General features: G+C 34.6%; 2 protein-coding genes across 2 annotated transcripts; one reads left to right on the top strand and one right to left on the bottom strand.

The window, feature by feature from the left end:
• The first annotated feature begins 440 nt into the window (after nucleotides 1–440).
• On the top strand, nucleotides 441–3488 carry LOC100805393 (magnesium-protoporphyrin IX monomethyl ester [oxidative] cyclase, chloroplastic). Its single transcript, XM_003521045.4, has 5 exons — nucleotides 441–1075; nucleotides 1752–1816; nucleotides 1917–2244; nucleotides 2710–2808; nucleotides 3057–3488. The coding sequence occupies exons 1-5, from the start codon at nucleotides 557–559 to the stop codon at nucleotides 3318–3320; spliced, it is 1275 nt and encodes a 424-aa protein (XP_003521093.1). The 5' UTR covers nucleotides 441–556; the 3' UTR covers nucleotides 3321–3488.
• Nucleotides 3489–5822: 2334 nt separating this feature from the next.
• Nucleotides 5823–8139, bottom strand: LOC100804855 (delta(3,5)-Delta(2,4)-dienoyl-CoA isomerase, mitochondrial-like). The gene is given in 2 exon segments (NM_001254662.2): nucleotides 5823–6475; nucleotides 7493–8139. Coding segments are annotated over 2 exon segments (822 nt in total). The 5' UTR covers nucleotides 8124–8139; the 3' UTR covers nucleotides 5823–6284.
• Between the last annotated feature and the right edge of the window lie 12604 nt (nucleotides 8140–20743).

Below are 20743 nucleotides of genomic sequence, written 5' to 3'. Positions count from 1 at the left end.
ATCAAAATTATTCTTTGATAAATATATTTAATACAAATCACTTTATATTTCAAATTCCAAACTCAAAATATAATTGTTTATATAAAATTTCAAACTCAAAATATAATTGTTTATATAAAATTTATGTATAAGTATAATTTATTTCTTTTATTATTTATTTACTATGAATCTAAGCAAACCTAAGTTAAACTAATTATACAGTAATAAAATGTCGTTAGTTAATTTGAGTGGTACTTAAGAGAAGTTTTCAGATTTTCACTAAGTCATATTTTTTAATAGAGATTAATAAAATAATAATAAATATTATATACCATGTTAAACATTATAAAAATAAACATGCTTTAAAAAAAAAAAAAGCCTAAGTATCCAATGCGACAAGTAAAAGGAAGCCACAAGTTGTGATCTACATGTAATCATGACAACCAATCCTGAAGCAAGAAGAAGCTTAACATCAGCTGCCACATGTCAAGTTTCAATTAACCTTCAAAGATTTCATTGGATGAGATTCTATCACACCCCATCCAAGCTATAACTCCCTCAATTTTTCTTGTCCTTGATGCTCCTCCTTAGTCCTCCTCAGCCTCAACTTCAACCTTTCTTCACTTCCCTTCACATGGCAGCTCTTGTGAAACCAATTTCCAATGTCACTCCCAAATTTGTCAGCAGCCCCAGAATGGGCTCATCACACTCCTCCAAATTCAGCACCATAATAAGAATGTCTGCCACTGCCACCCCACCACCATCCACCTCCACAAAGCCAGCAAGCAGCAAGAAGGGCAATATCAAGGAGACCCTCTTGACTCCAAGATTCTACACCACTGACTTTGATGAGATGGAGACACTCTTCAACACTGAGATCAACAAAAACCTCAACCAGGATGAGTTTGAGGCACTGCTCCAGGAGTTCAAGACTGACTACAACCAGACACACTTTGTCAGGAACAAGGAGTTCAAGGAAGCCGCTGACAAACTTGAGGGTCCCCTCAGACAGATCTTTGTGGAGTTCCTTGAGAGGTCCTGCACTGCTGAATTCTCTGGCTTCCTTCTCTACAAAGAGCTTGGAAGGAGGCTAAAGGTATGGTTTCTTTCCTTTCTAATTTCCTTTTTCTTTTCCTTGGAATTTGATTCAACATTCAAAGGGAAGATTAAAAGAGGAGTTTAAATTCTATGTACTGTGGGAATAATTTTTTTACAGTGTCAATTAATCAAAATTCAATTTTGGACGGTCAATTAATCAGAAATCACGGCTTGTGTGATTTTCTAAGGTAGTTATTGTAAAAGTTAACAATTTTAACATATGTGACAGTTTTTAATTGGATGACAATGAAAAAAAAAAAAAAGAGAATTCAAATTCTATGTACTGTCGGAATGAAAAAAATTTACATTATCAAATAATCAGAAATCAATTTTAGACCGTCAATTAATCAGAAATCATCGTTGGTATGATTTTTTAAGATAGTTATTGTCAAAGTTAACTAATTTAACATATATGATGGTTTCTGATTGGATGACAGTGTAGAAACTCTTTACATTGTCAATACATTCAGAGAATTGTTGTGGGGGGATCTTGAAAAGTATGGATATTCATTGAGACAATTTTTGTTCTTTCTCAATACAGTTCTAATTCTAACTTCTAAGCAATAGGATTCTGTTCTTATGATGTTGTGGTCGTTTGATGATTAATTCTGCTTTATGCAGTTTTGGTCTTTTATTCTTGGCCTGATATATTGCTTTGGATGTTGATGTTACAGAAAACCAACCCTGTGGTGGCTGAGATTTTCTCACTGATGTCTAGGGATGAAGCCAGGCATGCTGGGTATGGAAACGCCTTGTGCCTTTAATTTTTAATTATCCTTCTTTGATTTTCTATTTGATATCTTGTTTGTAGTGCATGACCTCATTTTGATTCTGTGCAGGTTTTTGAACAAGGGTTTATCTGATTTCAATTTGGCTCTGGACTTGGGTTTCTTGACCAAAGCTAGAAAATACACATTTTTCAAGCCAAAGTTTATCTTCTATGCTACATACTTGTCTGAGAAAATTGGGTACTGGAGATACATAACCATATACAGACATCTCAAGGCCAACCCTGAGTTTCAATGTTATCCCATTTTTAAGTACTTTGAGAACTGGTGCCAGGATGAGAACAGACATGGAGATTTCTTCTCTGCCCTGATGAAGGCACAGCCACAATTTCTAAATGACTGGAAGGCAAAGTTGTGGTCTCGATTCTTCTGTCTATCGGTAACTATTCCCTTTCGCCTACCATTTTGCATTCCTTTAAGATTCTTAAGATGAAACCTCAATACCTAGTGCCAGTTGTTGCTAGCTTAAGTTTGTGAGAAAAGTAGGCATACAGAATCCTACAGACCTTAATTGGTAATGCATATGGATAACAAGTATGTTCATGTTTGGATTGAAGTTAGAAATGTTGTGTGTGCATTACAGTGCAAATCCAATGGATAAAGGCAAAAGGAAGGACCTTGATCTTTTGGCAAAATTACTTTTGCCTCAAAAGCACTTTTCACCTGAAAACCAAACATGCACTATGTCCAAGATGCAAAATCTCATTTACCTTGGCATTACTCATCATGTAACAGTTTTTAGCAGCCGAAAGAGATCATGTTTGTCACATCTATCAACATAAAGTTACTGTTTTAATCCTTCTTAACTGTTACTTAAAACTTGGTTGTCAAATTTGTCCTGCAGGTTTATGTCACAATGTATCTCAATGATTGCCAACGTACAGCTTTCTACGAAGGCATTGGACTTAACACAAAAGAATTTGACATGCATGTCATTATCGAGGTTAGTTTGTGTTTGCATTTTTCTATAATCACCATTCCTCCATTGTTATTTTGTATAATCAATATTTGTTTTTATCCATTCTCAATTACATAATCAATTTAGTAACAGAACATGATAAAATGAAAGTAATGGAGCCTCGAGTTAGCATTGAAAACTATCACTAATAAAGTCGATCAACAAACAACAAATGATGAACTCGGATATTACAACCAGTTACTCAAGCTTCAATTTCTGGATTATTTTTGCAGACAAACCGCACAACTGCTCGGATTTTCCCAGCCGTTCTTGATGTTGAAAACCCAGAGTTCAAGCGGAAGTTGGACCGGATGGTGGAGATAAATGAGAAGCTTGTTGCTGTTGGTGAGAGCGATGACATAGCGGTGGTGAAGAACTTAAAGAGGATCCCACTGGTTGCTGCCTTGGTGTCTGAACTCTTGGCTACATATCTAATGCCTCCAATTGAGTCAGGGTCTGTAGATTTGGCAGAGTTTGAACCACAACTTGTGTACTAAAGTTGTGTATAAATTGATTAAATTCCTTGTGTCCTTTTGATCTCCATCAAAATGTTCATCTTGAGTGTTACTAGTATTGGTGCTAAAGTAAAATATGGTTGTACAAGACAGTGAGGAAACATTTACCATGATGAGGTCCTTTTTAGTATTAATCATCTTTTTCTCCCATCCTTCCTTTTGTATTTCCTTTTTTGTTTTTTTAGAACATCATTAGGAGTCTTACCCTTATGAGTTACCTATCAGGAAATGATTCTTTCCTCACTCTTATGATCCCATTGGAAGGTCTAAGCAGCAAACACTGATCCTATTGCTTTTAGCAAACCTTGCTTGCTCTTCAATTTAGCGTTGTTTATCTACATTTAAATAAAACGAGTATGTGAATGCAAGTACCCACCAACTAGCAATAATATTGAAAAGACACTGGAAAATGATTCCTTTGTTCTTAGAGATAAAAAGGATTTGTGTCATCATAGGTCAACAATATTAAAAAGAAACCAATCGATATTTTCTAAATAAATAAAAATGTTATTCTTTATTTTAAATGTCCTATATTTTTTTAAAGAAAAAATTACTCGATTTTTATGATTCCTTATTAGTTAGAGATGAGATGAAGTTAGCAGATTAGTAAGAAAAAATATATGTCTTGGTTTAAATATTTTTTAATCCCTCAAATCTAGGTCATTTTTGTTTTTGATTTTCAAAATTTAAATTTATTTTTTAGTTATCAATTTTGAAAAATGTTATTTTTAGTACATATTATATTAAAAGAAAATCACAAATTGTATATTTAAATAGCCAAAAATCAGTTAAGAGGACTAAAAGGAGCATCTTTTTGAAGTTGGAAGGCTAAAAAAAGCAAATTTAATTTAGGGTGACTAAAAATAAAAGAATAGATTTGAGGGAAAAATATATATTTAACCCATGTGTTTTTATGCAATTGCCGTCAATTATTTTTGTGGATTTAATTTTAATTCAATGACTTTACTAGAAAGCTTCTCATTATCATTATAACATATTTTACTAGCTACTTCTTTGTTTTGAGGTAAACATCAAACAGCTTTTTATTTGAGAAACGATCAGGGTTAATACAACGCTTACTTAGTTTTAAAGTGAATTTTAAGATTTAAAATGGGGTTTAAGATGCGATTTCCTAATTTTTTTTTAAAAAATATTATAATTTAGTTTAGACCTAATTTTTTTGCCTCAAACTTAGGTCATTGTTGTTTTTGGTCTCCCAAATTTATTTATTTTTTAGTCCCTCAATTTTAAAAAATATTGATTTTAGTTGCTTGTAACTGATTTTTTGTGATTTGGATGCACAATTTTTGATGATTTTGTTAGCTTTTCATTTTAAGAGCATGGCTTTCAGAAAAAGTTATGTAAAATTCTCATAATAGAACGATCGCCTTATTTTAGGAAAAGTATATTTAATTAATCTTAATAGTTTAATATTATTTATTAGGTAATTTCTAATATTTTTTTATACATTTTCAAACAATTTACCAACAAGCAAATTTATCTTTTGAAATTTTTGGTTTTGGTTTGAATATAAACATTTGTTTTGGGCAGATGGACAAAGCTTCTAGGCTATTACCACTTGCAAGTAGGGTAGGAAAAAAAGATGAACTAAATTGCACTGGCAACAAATTGAAGCGAACTCAAAAAAACAAATTGCCCAAATCGTACTGAACTAATAACAGTGTGGGTGAACCGAACCGAATTGTTCTTTGATTCAGTTAACAGCATTCTAAAAATTTGAACTGATTCGTGCTCTAGATTGGTTTGAACTGTTTTTATGCTTTGAACTGAACTGAATTGCACTCTAAAAAAATGGTTCTTCATTCATTTTCAAATCAACAATATAATTTTCATATTGTGGAGTATTTAATCAGTACAAGAGTGGTTCTTAATTCACCAAATGAGGAAAAGAATCCACCTCTTCAATTGGCGTGTCTCAATGGGTATGTTGAGGTTGTGAAGAAACTAATCATGGCTGGAGCTAATGCTAATGAATGGATGAAGCATTGAGTAGGGAAAAGCTAAAAGTAATTAATGAAGCAGTCGCACTAGTTAAACTTCGTGGTGACCGGTTTCTGCGTAGGAAACCTGATGTTTTATGCTACTGTAAGTAGCTTGTAATCTGATAATTTGGTGATAGTTATACACGTTCTCCTACAATGTTTACTTTGTTAGTGTGAACAAAAAAAATGTAAGCATAATAGGAACTATCAGAGAGAAAAACTATTTACCTAAGTTACCCATAAAATAGAATGAATTTTGATGATGTTACGTTATTTGATTTCCTCCCAATATCCATAATCCCTTAGAATGCAAGTACTTTATTCTTGTCAGTTGTAGTCAAGTTAATGAAATCAACTTAATTCTCTGTTAATGATCTTTCATTGAAAATTCCAACAGAAGCAAGCTTTAACTAAGATGTAAATTTAAAGACAAAACTAATCCAGTAACTTGCAAGAAAAATGGAAATATTCAGAAGCCAAATTAGAGGTCAGTAAAAAACAAATACAGGTTCCTTGCAAACTGCATTTTTCTTTTTTAACTCATAAGCGACAGTTTGGCAGTGCACTGAACTGCTCTTTTAGCAGTTCAACATTTTAAGACTGAACGGAAAAAACAGTTCAGTTTTTTACATTCAATTCGGTTCGATACCAGTTCGGTGCAGTTCAGTTCTTTTCAGCCAACCCTAATTGCAAGGCAGAATACAGGCAAATATGTCTTATAGCTGAACTAGGAGTTTGTAAAGAAGCCTTGTGAAGGAAGGAAGGTGAAAATAACAAGAAGAATCTTATCCTCAAATCCCTATTCCCTGACAGACTTTAAAGTGAATGCAAAGTTCTTACTATGTGGTACAAATATCAATAACAGTGGTCTTCAATTCCAAAATACACACTACTACTTATTTAGTAACATGTAACAACCAAATGCATGCCCTTCTTCAAACATTCAGAGCTTGGAAAAAACTGGCTTTCGTTTCTGCTTCTGTGCCATCACTGCTTCAGTTAAGTCAGGGGATAGCAATCTGGCAGAATTCAAGGTTGCAACATAATCCAACCCCTGATCCACAGTTAAGTCCCTACTTTTAAGCAACACTGTTTTTGTCCCAACAACTGCAAGGGGAGACTTGGTCGCAATTGCTGCCATACCAACCGTTAAAAAATATTTATTCATTTAGAAGAACATTGAGTTAGAGAGAATTGAAGTGAGTAGAAGCTGCAATGCAATGCGTGCGAAATGAGTAGTGTAGGTAAGACCCTATGAAGGCATGGACACTTCTCTGGTTTGAAGTGTCGCTGTGTCGGACATGTTTCCAACACCGACACACCGGACACTTGTTCGACACTTCTTATTAGGTGTCTGATTCAAAAATTATGTTTTTGTTGGCTTGAACAATTAAACCACCACCTTCACACAACTAATAGAGTTGATTTAAAAAGATAAATATACATTGTTTTGTTAATATCTTGTTATCTAATTAGTTTATCTGTTGCTATTTATTGTATCGTTGTTGAGAACAATTTGATTTAGAACAGAATAATTCTATTTCCTCCACATACGTATTGTCTCTCCCAATATGTTACCCTTACCTTACATAATAACTGAATTGTTTTCTTAGGCTATCTACTTAATTCCTTAGCCTCAATTCTCCTAGGTAGCACGTCATTGATTAATTTTATTTTTCGCTAATACAACACAAATCTTTTTAGCCTGAGGGAAAATCTTTCATAAGAATCTTTTTTCTTTTGAAAGCATAAATCAAAATAACTGTGTAAAGATAAAAAAAAACACTCCTTCTAACTTAAACACCCAATTTCATTTTGAGAAGAAAATTCTCAAATGAAATAAACGAATGAACAAATTCAAAGTTTAATTCATTTAATTAGAATCTCTCCACTTGTGTGTGTATGCCATGTCCTCATGTCCTATATTTTAAACATTAGTCGTGTCAAAGTGTCTGTGTCTGTCCGGTGTGGTGTTTCATATGCATTCACATATGGGAAAACTATCTACTTAGAGTCTCTGGGGTGCAAAATTCTCTTGAGCAAGCAACAGACGCGTACCACGAGCGAAATTAGTCTTTAATCTAGTGAGTTAGGAACACCCGTGGTCTCGGACTCAAAAATGAACCAACCAATTGAAGGGAGGGAGCTTACCTTGAGCAACATCTCGGACGGCCTGATGGAGGTCATGTTTGGAAAGGAAAACGCGAGAAACGAGACCCAACTCCTTAGCCTCCTTACCGGAAAAAGTGCGACCGGTCAAAGCCAATTCCATGGCGTTGCCGAACCCTACAATAAGCGGCAACCTCTGAAGAGTGCCAAGGTCAGCGGCAAGGGCCAAATCCACTTCCTTCACCGAGAAAAACGCCTCCTCGCTGCACATCCTTATGTCGCACGCCGTCACTATATCAATTCCGCCGCCGATGCACGCCCCATGTACGCTTGCGATCACCGGCTTCCGGCACCGTTCCAGGGCCGTGACCGCGTCTTGCATCGCCATTATCTCTCGCCGGAGGGTTTCGCCGGAGCCGGAGGAACCCGAACTCGCGGCGGTTGATCCCAGGAGGGAGAGGTCGATGCCGGAGCAGAAGTGGTCCCCGGCGCCGGACAACACGATCACCTTCACCTCCGGGTTGTGATCCAGTGCGTGCAGAGCTTTCGGGAACTCGCTGAAGAATTCGCGCGAGAGAGCGTTCCGTCGTGACGGACGATTTAAGATAAGAAAGAACACACCCGAGTTTGGGCTCTCCTCCACAATTTCCAGGCTTGAGTATTTCTCTTCCATTCCCCCACTTCTAACCGCCACACACACTTCCACCCTTGTGTACTAATACCTAATTTATTTAGCTTCTCACGTGTTTTCTTCTACCATTAGATATAATATCTTTTTTTCTCCACTTCCCCATGATTGATTATCATTCTAAAAATAATATAAAAGTACAGAAAATAATTATGGACGAGCACCTCTTCCAATAAAATTGAAACCGATTTACCATGGTTAAATAGACTATCTAAAACCTAATTTCTTACATCAATAATTCCATCCTTGATCAAGATGTATTCTATAAACTCTCAAGGTGAAGTTCATTTTTAAATTAATTTTATTGCTTCATTTGTTTAAAATATCAATGTCAATGTGCATCTTTGCTTATAACTTTCAAATTTTGATTCTTTAATTTTTTTTTTCAATGAAAGCAAGCATGTGCAAATGGTTTACTCTTCCTCCATTAAAAAACTTTTAATGAGATTAACTTTCAGCGAGAAATGCAATGCAAGTCATTATGTGTTTTAAGAATGGTTTGCTTGAATACAAATATTCTTTGTTTCAAATTTCATTTTTACATTTTTAGATTGCGCATTTTCTATCTTATGTCTTTATTTTCCATGAACTACCAATTAAAAATTGGTCTTATTCAAAGTATTCGTAAATATTAACGTGTTGAAAATTATCTTTAAAGAAATTGTTAGTTTTCCTCTTACTCAAAGTAATGTTTTTATGTGATTTTTTTTTTTGACAAAAAAATTATTATCATTCAAGGTAGTAATTCAAGATAATGTTCAGTTCTTTATATAATGCCAATCTCATCAAAAATGTAAAATATTATATATGCATTTCTTAAACCGCACAATTCACGTTAATAGCTAGTTAATGGAATGCAGTAAAAAAGAAAACAACTAGTTAATGGAATAACATGAAATTTTTTTTGATGGGGTTTACTCAAATGAATTTTCCTGTCAAAAGAAGGTTGAATTGAATGCGATTGCATTTTAGTTACATAAAGTTTCTATAGATTACTCTATTTCAAATTGGTACCTTATTCGTTATGTTTTGTTTCAGCCATTGTAAGAAAAGGCCACAATATACTAGACAAAGTATAATTTTTTGGGGGTACATAAACATAGTAGAATCTGGTAACGTGTTGGCTATTGGATAGCTAAACAAAGTAGAATCTGGTCAATGGCCAGATTGACAAATCACTGTCTACCTTTATTTCCAGTCAAGTGGTTTAAACACCAAGTGTCCAAAGTACCAGTAAACAGAGTTGGTACAATTTGATGTTGTCACCATGAGAAGGGCATGATTTGAATCAAAATCGTCATTATCAACGTGTTCCATTTAAGATTCATCCTCCTTCATTTGCTTTCCTTTATTATTGTAACACCTATATCCGCAAAGTGACCCCATTTTTTACATGCACAACACTATATATTCCTTATATCAATTTTCATCTGCCCTCCTATATTTATCTTTTTGAGAGCTGCCCTCCTATATTTTAATCACCTCACTTTTTGCAAATTTTCCACAACCTACATTCTTCTTGTTGTCACCACTAAAATTCTGATTTGAGACCTTGCTTGGGCCTTCACCAAAATCTTTCAATTTGTTCTTCCATTTCCCTACTTGTTTTTATTGCACCACCATCATTTCTTTGAGAGGCTTGTGCCTTCAAAAGCCGGAGCAACTACTCTCTCACCAGTCACCACTTCTCTCTAGAGCCCTTTGTTCATGAGCTTTAAGAGAATTTTGTTGCTCCTCCACCCTCAACTTTTCAAGATCCTTTGATTCCTCAATTAGTTCTTGATCATTCACTTACAACAACTCATATTGTTTGCAAAGAGATTGAAGCTTTACTTTCTTAATTTTATCATCACCTCTGTATGACTTGTTCATAATATTCCAAGCCTCCTTAGCTGAATTGGCTAAGCTATCTTCTCAAAGTTGGCAGAATCAACAGTTCAACACATTGATGGATCAAGAAGAAAGTTTTTTAGTCTTTCTTGTTGGACTCCTTGCAAACTGCCCTTTATAGAACTTTCCTCCACTACTTTAATGCCATTCTTTAAAATTTTCAACTTTTTGGAAACCAAAGATGACACCCATCTTGATACACCATCACTAAAAGTTCTTGATACCAAGAACAGGCAAGTTGGCACGGAAAGACGATCATGATTTACCCTTGGAACTCTTCAAAATTCACACCAGAAAAATACACACACAAATTTAAAACCCACGCAAGAAAGGATTTCTCACAATGCAGAAAGCCTCACAAGCTAGTGGTTTCGCACACATGTCTACAATCAAGATAGCTTTCATACCACTTGTTAAAACACACACTCAAACATAGAGAAGAAGAAGGAGAGAGAACAAGATAGGAGATGGATATTAAATAGAAAATTTTGTCTCACTTCTGCTTATTACATATACAGCATCACTATGAATAATACACATATAACACAATTACAAATAGTTAGTTAACAACACACTAACTTGCCTATACTCACTAACTAACGGAATTATCTACAACTCAGCCACGACACATTGTCTATCAAGATACCCGTTGTTTGACGTCCTTGCCGTTTCACGTGAGGAGTCATCTTTCTCAGATCCTTCCAAATCCCATCTGCTTCCAGATACTCCACCTTCCTCATTTTTCAATAGCTAGTCTTCCACCTTTATCATCCCTGTTCCTTTTATAATCACCAGCATTGTTATGATCATATGCCTTGTTGGCTAGAAAAGAAAGAGCTATCACCACATCCCCAATGAGAGGACGAACTTTTGCCTGTTCGTGAATGCACATTGATGCCACAGTTAGAGCTTGGTAAAGACCTCGCATCTGCTAACTCTGGAAACTTCCTGCCATCCTTGAACAGTGGACGTGCCTACTCAAACGTGTAAATTAAAACCACCATTAGCCATTGTTATGTATAACTAATAAAGACAAGCAAAGATTAGAAGACTACCCATGTAACAAGGTTTAGTAATCAGCTCCAGCAAGACTACCCTATAACTATATACGTCAGACTTCACAGTCGGCTGTCCAGTCATAGCATAGTCTGGAGCACGGTAAGCATAAGTTTCCATGACATGGGTGAAAACATAACAGGACCTTTTGCAAGACCAAAGTCTGAAAGCTTTGGATGATAAACTTCATCAAATAATATATTAGATGATTTGAAGCTTCTATAGATGACCGTAGGATTTGCTTTGTTGTGAAGGTATTCCAATACTTTTGCTGCCCCAGCAGCTATTTTCATCCTTGTGTTCCAATCTAATGGCTTTTGATCTGGGAGAAGGTCTGCACTCGGAGTCCATAATTAATGATTAAACATATTAGTTGTTATCAACATAACTGCATTCTGTTTAAGAAGGAAGTAATGTAAAATACACAGCATTTATTCTCCACTCTACCCAACGTTCAGAAAAAATGGAAACATCTCTAGCAGAAAATACAATCATACAATGGTTATCATACGCATGGCGTTCCTTTTCCATAACTGGCTATAACATGGAAGGCTAGTCCACACTCTAAGTTGATTAGGCTTTGTTTGAGAAAGCTTTTAGGTTTGAATTTTGAACATCCCCTACATGTATAGCATATATATAATATATGCATCATGAATGAAAAATATAATTTCCAGTGTGATTCTTTCCTCTATGTCTCTTTTGAATGAACTAAAACAGAACCCCAAATGATTAAGAGATGCTTTGCTCCATCCTTTTTGTTAAATCTATGGCGTGGAAGTTTCATTAGTCATTATGAGAAAGTACTGAACTAAAACTAAAGGGAAGAAATCCTAATTATGGAATTAGGAGGGATAGAAACAATCATACCATGAAGGTGGTCTTCCAATGAACCCCTTGGCATAAATTCATAAACTAAGAGGCGTTGGTCCTCATTCACACAGTATCTGGGACCACGCTTCTGCTAGTCCTCGCTTTGTAGTGACAAACACCCACCATTTGTTGTTCACGCCTCGAGCCCAAGAAGTGTTTGACGTGAGGGGGTGTGTTGGAAATAATCTAAGTCCCATATCGACTAAAAGTAATCCCACATTAGAATATATAAGTGAGGGACAACCCTCACCCCTTGAGCTAGCTTTTGGGCCTCTCACATTATATACACTCTAACATGGTATCAAAGTTAGACTTTGTTCCTCGGACCTTGTAGACCCATATGAAACGACCTTCCCCTAAGAGGGACTCCTGCCTGAAGTTTTTGCTTGCAACTGCATGTTAGGATATGGGACGTGGTTATGCCTTTTTTTTATGGAAGGATATTGTAGAAATGTATGATAGAAATGATGGGAGTAGGAAGAGGATGAGTTTTCAGAAAATTGACACGTTAAATTGAATTGTGCTTATTAGTTTCTTTTCTTGTATTTCATGGCTTGCTACAACTTATGCCTTTATATAGGTTACATAGGTGATTTCTACATACTTCTATACTACTTAGTCCTAGAGTCTTCTAGACTCATCTATCATCTACCACCCATCTCTATAATGTTCTAGGTGCTTCTATGACTTTAGATAATAAGTTATTTTTCTACATCCATCAAGAAGTTTCTACACACTACAACATCTCCATAGGTGTAGAACTCTCCAGATAATGGACCACCAATTATACATCTACACTTTTCTAGATTAATCTTCAACACTCCCCCTTAATCTAAAAAAGTCTTGAACTCCAAGCATGTCTCTGAATTTGATAAACTTCTCTGTTGCAATTGGCTTGGTGAAGATGTCTCCTAATTGTTCTTCAGTCTTGCAGAACTCCATTTTGATTTCTCCATATTCCATGAGCTCTCTGATGAAGTGGTATCTAATCTCAATGTGCTTTGTACAACTGTGGAATATTGGATTCTTAGTCATTGCAATAGCTGACATATGATCACAATGAATAATTGTTGGAGTCTTAGAGTCTTGTTGTACGTCTTTCAGAATTTTTCTGAGCCATGTCGCTTCACACGCAGCGCTTGTTGCAGCCATGTATTCTGCTTCTGCTGATGATAGAGCAATTTTCGTTTGCTTCTTTGACGCCCATGATATTGCTTTGTTGCCTAGAAAAAACACATATCCACTTGTGCTTTTTCTATCATCTGTGCTTCCTGCCCAGTCACTATCTGTATAACCTGCCAAGTTAAAGTCTCTATCTGCCTCGTACAAAATGCCAAAATTCTTTGTGCCTTTGACATATCTTAGGATTCTCTTGGCTGCTGCAAAGTGGGCTTTGCTTGGGTTACTCATGAATCTAGACACGATGTCAACTGCATGTACGATTTTTGGCCTTGAGTTGGTTAAGTAGATTAGCGAACCGACTAGGCTTCTATAAACTGTTGCATCAACTTTGTTTTGCCCATCATCCTTTGAAAGCTTCTCGTTCATCGCCATAGGTGTGGCAAGTGGTTTGCAATCTTGCATGTTGAACTTCTTCAGTAAGTCATCCGCATATTTTTCTTGCGAGATAAATATTTGTCCAGGTCTTTGCTTGACTTGCACGCCGAGAAAATATCTCATGAGTCCAAGATCGGTCATTTCATACTCTTGCATCATAGCCTTTTTGAATTCTTCCATCATCTGTGAATTGTTGCCGGTGTAGATTAAATCATCTACGTATAGGCACAAAATCAAGAAATGATTACCTTGCATCTTCGCATATAGTGACGGCTCACTTGGACTTTTGAGGAATCTATGCTTGACGAGGTATTTGCCTATTTTGTTGTTCCATGCTCGGGGAGCTTGTTTGAGACCATAAAGCGCCTTTTTCAAGCGATATACTTTGTCTTCTTCTCCTTGAACTTTGTATCCTTGTGGTTGCTCCATGTAGACTTCTTCTTCAATCTCTTCATTCAAGAAAGTTGATTTTACATCTAGCTGGTAGACTTGTAGCTTCAACTGTGCAGCTAAGGCTAGTACAATTCTGATTGTTTCCATGCGCACAACGGGAGCAAATGTCTCATTGAAATCAACTCCTGGCAGTTGTGAATAGCCTTTAGTGACAAGTCGTGTTTTGTGTTTCTGGATTGTTCCATCCTCATTATATTTAATTTTGTAAACCCATTTCAGGCCAATGATCTCCTTGTCTTCTGGTTTTTGCATGAGCTCCCAGTATGATTTTTCTCTATCATTTTGATTTCCTCGTCCATGGCTTTTCTCCAAACTTCTTCTTTCGATGCTTCCTCAAACTTTTGAGGTTCACAAGCAAAAAATTCAACATTTGCGTACTTTGGATTCGGTTTGTGTGGCCTTCCTGATCTTCGAAGTTGTTGTTATGAGACTTCTTCTACTTCTTCTTGCTGGTGTTGTTGGTCATGCTGTGTTGGTGATGGTGGCAGTGTGCACGAGCTTGGATTGGTTACTTCTTGCGTCTTATTGACTTCAGTACTCCATTGCCAGCTTGCTCCTTCATCAAAGATGACATCTCTTGAAATGATCAGCTGCTTTGAATCTGGTTTGAATAATCGGTAACCTTTAGATTGGTCACTATAGCCGACAAAGATGCACTTTTCTCCTTTTTCATCGAGCTTTTCTCGGTTCTCCTTTGGAATGTGCGAATAAGCAACACATCCAAAAACTTTAAAATGATCAACTGTTGGTTTTCTATTGAACCATGCTTCATATGGCATCATATTTAAGACTGCTTTAGTTGAAGAACGGTTGAGGATGTATGTTGTTGTGCTAACAGCTTCCGCCCATAGATTCTTTGGTAGGTTCTTGTGTTGTAGCATCAATCGAGCCATTTCCACAATGGTTTTGTTTTTCCTTTCAGCGACACCATTTTGTTGTGGAGTGTGACAAACAGTCAGCTCCTTCTTGATGCCATGATCATTGCAAAAATTGATGAATATGTGCCCATTGAATTCTCCCCCGCGATCTGTTCTTAAGATTTTGAGGGAATGTCCACTTTGCTTTTTTACTAGGGCCTTGAACTCCTTGAAGCAAGAGAATGCATCAGATTTTTGTTGGATGAAGTACACTCACATCATTCGAGTGTAGTCATCAACGAAGAGGAGAAAATATCTTCTTCCACCAAAGCTGGGGGTACTTGATGGTCCCCAAATATCAGCATGCACCAATTAAAGTGGAGCTTTAGCTCTCCAAGATGTTTTTGGAAATGGTAACCTATGCATCTTGCCATAAATGCAACCTTCACAAACTTTAAGGTTAGATGAAATAAAAGGAAGCCCAAGCACCATATTTTTTTGTTTTAATAATTTGAGGCCATTAAAGTTTAGATGACTATACCTCAAGTGCCACAGTATGGACTCATCCATATTCTCACATTTCAATGCATTGTTTTGCCCAAATGGCATAAATGGAGGAAATACTTTATTAGGAGCCACTTTGATAGAAATAATTTGGCCCTTTCTTTTATCAATGATATTACATTTATCATCATCAAAGATGACTTTATAATTTTTATGAATAAGTTGACCAACACTAAGAAGATTTTGAGTAAGACCTGGCACATAAAAAACATCATGGATATATTTTTTGCTACCATTTTGAGTTTTAACAGCAATGGTGCCTTTTCCTTCAACTGTTTGAACATTTCCATCACCAAGTGTAACTTTGGATTTTATTGTCTCATCAGTTTCACAAAGCAAATTTTGTTTTTTGTCATGTGGTTTGAACAACCACTATCAACATATCATACATCCCTTGATTCTTGAGAAGATAAAGTGGAATACAAAGTATGATCAAGGGATTCTTTATTTTCTAGAAAATTTGCTTCTTCTTTTTGTCCGTAAAAACAATCTTTTTTGTAGTGTAGGTGCCTTTTACACTTTTTGCATTTGTACCGACAATCATTTGTATCATGATTATTTTTCTTGCATAATTTGCAATAGGAGCTTGAAGCATTATTACCCCATTGCTTTCTGCTCCTTTTACCATGATTAGTAAATGCTCCTCCTCTTTTTTGAGGAAATTTACCATGGTTATTTTTCTTATCTCCATCATTTTTAGAGATATTAATTTTAGATTGGAATGCTTGCTCTAGTGGCTGCTCAAATCTTTTCATTCTAGCTTCATGAGCTTCTAAAGAGCCCATTAATTCTACTAGAGTGAATTTAGATAAATCTTTTGATTCTTCTATGGTAGCCACAATATGATCATATTTTACAGGAAAATTTCTTAATATTTTTAGTATTATTTTCTTGTCTTCAATCGTGTCCCCGTAACTTCTAATTTGATTGAAGATATTAGAGACACGAAAGAAGAAAGATTGTATAGATTCATCTTCCCGCATTATTAATGTATCAAAATCCTTCCACAAAGATTGAAGTTTAATAGAAATTACCTTGTTTGTGCCTTTAAATTCATTTTTCAAAGTCTCTCACGCCTCCTTTGCATTTTTTGCTTGCATGATTCTTGGAAAGATCTCTCTACTAACTCCTTGTTGGATGAATAGCAGAGCCTTAGCATCATGTTGCTTGTTTTGCTTGTACTCCTTTTGCTTTGTTGTTGTCCACGTAGCCAATTCTTCTTGGCTTTCTAGGACTGGATAGTCATTCTCTATAACATCCCACAAGTCTTGTGAGATGAATAGAGTTTGCATTTGGATGCTCCAATAATCATACGCTTCCCCATTAAATATGAAAACTAAGGTTTGGTTATAGTTGAAGGCTGGAGGGCTAGGTGATGTAGCAAAGGCCATAGGATCAACACTGCTCTGATGCCACTGTTAGGATATAGGACGTAGTTATGCCTTTTTTTATGGAAGGATATGGTAGAAATGTATGATAGAAATGATGGGAGTAAGAAGATGATGAGTTTTCAGAAAATTGACACCTTAACTTGAATTGTGCTTATTAACTTCTTTTCTTGCATTACATGGCTTGCTACAACTTATGCTTTTATATAGGTTACATATGTGATTTCTACACACTTCTATACTACTTAGTCCTAGAGTCTTCTAGACTCATCTATCATCTACCATACATCTCTATAATGTTCTAGGTGCTTCTATGACTTTAGATAATAAGTTATTTTTCTACATCCATGAAGAAGTTTTTACACACTACAACATCTCCATAAGTGTAGAACTCTCTAGATAATGGACCACCAATTATACATCTACATTTTTCTAGATTAATCTTCAACACTGCAAGCTCACGGAAAGTAAAAGTTTGGACACCATTACTTAGTAACTGTAGCTCGTCTGCTCCTGCTATCCAATGCAAATCACTATTATATTTAACCAATGGGTGAGTGTGTGTGAGTGAGAAGCTGAATAACTGAATTGAATAATAACAACTAAGGATAGGAAATAACTAACTACCAGATGTAGAAGGCAATCTGGAAATATTAAAGGGGTCAGTGGGATTAAAATCATGATCATGGATTTCCTCATCCTCCCTCGAATCCAAACATGAAAAATAACCCATTCCAATTCCTTCCTTAATCACACGCAGATGAATCAATCAAAACCTGATCTTCCACTCTTAAAACTAAATGGGTTCTAATGTTTTCTATTTTTGAAGACTTGGATATTGGACCAAAAAGTTAGTTAGAGTGGTATTGGACTTAAACAAATTCTCGTGTTTCTTAAAAATAAAGAACTCTAATTTTATGGGTAAAAAAAATATGATTAAAAGATGTGAATTTTATCGGTCAAATTTTTTGACAGAAATTAATTGTCAATAAAATTGATTTATATTTCATACCAATAACAACATTAAAAGAAAAAAAAACTTGGATATTGGTGGAATCTGATTCTCAAACTTTGACGCGGGAACATCACGCTGCCATTCTTCTAATTTTCACCGTTAGATTATGGAAGGTAATTGGATTCTCTAACTTTGACGGGGAATTTATAGTGCGGCTCTTCTAATTTGGGCCGTTGGATTATTGATGGGTGGAAACTAGGATACTCAGTGAAAATTTATGTTTCATGACCACTGTTTTGTTTTTTCCCATAAAAGAGAGTAAGGTTATTTTACTGATCAGTTCCGTTTGAATTCTTTAGCAAATCAAATCTGAAAAAAAAGCGGTTTAAATTGATTTGGATGGTTCTATTTATACCAGTACTATTCCTCACATAACTGTATTACATCCAATCCAAAGAAATGTCAATTGTTAAAACCATAATAACTCTATTAGACCTATAGAAAATTCATATTATGCAAGACAGATATAACTTTCAACTTTCAGAGTCCATATACTTCTACTGATGGAAATATTGAAGTATTAGGTTATATAAGTAGTATAACTTAAAATATTGACTACTAAAAAAAATTACACGACATGATAATTATATTCATGTATCTTTCTTCAAATAGTTATTAAAAATAATCTCTAATTAAATATATTTTCAAAAATAATTATGTGACAAAAAATATATAACATGATTGGTACAGTAAAGTTTTAAATAAAAAATATACATTTAGTTTGAATTAAACTAAATTAGTTTTCAAAATCAAATACAAAATTTGATCAATCTAATTATAATTATTTTTATTTTTATTTTTGATTTGTACGGTTTTCAGTTTATTTAGATGCACCACCAACTAACAAAGAAACAAAGAGAAAATCAAGAACTAAATACAAAATTATATAGCCTAAGTCCATGGCCATTACTAGTATTCATGATTTAGGTATTTACATAACTATCTGTAATTAGGGGTAGAAATGAGACAAGCCAAGTTTTACTAGGCTTGAACTCGGCTTGAGTTGAATACGTAAGGTTTGAGCTTAACTCATTACCTGTCATAGGCTTTTTTTTAAGGCTCGGCTCGGTTTACATAAAAGTCTGGCTTGACCCACGAGCTTATTTAAAAGCTTGCTTAAAGACGTCCTTGATTAATTAATTATTTTAAAACCTAGTGAAATATTAACTAAAAAAAGAAACTTATAAAATTTTGTATAAGTAATGTACAAATCCAAAAATAATTGATAAATAAAATCATATTGAATTCAAGTCGTTAAAGCACAAAGTATATCAAAAGAAAATAAAAAGAGCATAATATTAAAAAATGTATGGATTAGAGATGGTTTACACTAATATAACCAAACAAAAATTATTATTAGATAAATTAACAATTTTTAATCCAATTTTTGAATATATAACTATATTAAATATTTTCTTAAAAAAATATATCTACAATAATTTCATCTTAGTCTACTCAAGCCATATCTTATATACTATTGATCGAGGTCGTACCCGAATCAAATAAACATTAAAAATGCAGTATCTAGGAAGTGGTCCTAGGTCGTCTCCCAACGAACAATGGTCAACCAAACGTTCATAACAGATAGTAATAAAACAGTAACGAATTGGGGGTTGTTTGTTTTTATAAATTAAACAGCAAGTAAATTTGAATTAGAAAATAACAGAATTAAAACATGTTTCCCCTTAATTCACAAGTAAGTCTCTTATCCTAGGTTACGAGAATTTATCCTTAGTCAGTTCAACCACTTAATCCAACCCTAAATTAAATTACTAAGCAAAAATTAACATAAGGTTGTTATTATGTGATTAAACAACACATACACCAATTAATCATGAACGAAACTGATCATTAAGCATGAATGTAAATTAAGCGCAGAGACAATTAATCAAGCATTAAGCATGCATGGATTAATAGCAACAAATACAAAGTAATTGGTGAAGTGGAAAAACTGATATGTATTCAATAGTAATAACAAAACATCAAAGAGAGTTGTGCTTGATCCTAGAATTATTTTCCTCTCCGAAAAAAAACTCCCTAGACTAAAACCTTGGTGTTGTTATATAGGTCCTCAACCCCAAAGCTCACAAATCTATTTTAAGTCCAAACCCATAAACAAAATAAAATAAAATTTGGACGAGATAAGATAAAATTGGATGAAATAAAATTTAAATGGAATAAAATCTGGATAAAATAAAATCTAGATATAATAAAACCTGGATAAGAAGATTTGATAGAATAAAATTATTATTATTATTATTATTATTGTTGTTGTTGTTGTTGTTGTTGTTAGTTAAACAAGTCGGCTTGTCAAGCTTAACAAGCTTTTTTTATAGTTTGAGCTTGGCCTTTTTATCTAAAAAGATTTTTTAAAAAGCTTGAACTTGGCCTTTATAGTAAACAAGCCGAGCCGAGCCTTACATAGGCCGAGCCAAAGACCCTCGACAAGCAGTTCGACTCATTTCCACCCCTATCTGTAATCATACCTACTAAATAATTAGATTATAAGTGAATATTATAATTATAATCATAACTAATTTTTAAAAAATGGATACAATTTGATATAACTAGTTATTGTTTTTAAAATATGAATATATAATTAATTATGAATAAACTAGTTATATAACAACTATATAACAAGTTGCATCTAAAACCAATTAAATAGTTATGAATGAATACAAATAAGTTATTTGAAATACTCATTTCTATAAAATTAGTTATAGTTTTATAACTATAATTATTTTTAAATAAAAATGAGTTATTTAAAATACTCATTACCATAAAATTGGTTATAGTTGTATACCTACTTTTATATAACTAGTTATAGATATTTTTTTTAAATTATTTTTTAGCATCCCTAATGGTCATGCTGTTTCTAGCTAAGGAGTCAACCGGAGAGTACAATGCTTGAGTCATGCATGACCAATCCATGGCCGCGTGCAAGGAATGGAA

Source organism: Glycine max, chromosome 3 (genome assembly GCF_000004515.6).
Source record: "Glycine max cultivar Williams 82 chromosome 3, Glycine_max_v4.0, whole genome shotgun sequence".
Taxonomy (NCBI): Eukaryota; Viridiplantae; Streptophyta; class Magnoliopsida; order Fabales; family Fabaceae; genus Glycine; species Glycine max.
The sequence above is the reverse complement of the archived record's forward strand: the minus strand, read 5'-3'. Positions and strand labels throughout refer to the sequence as shown.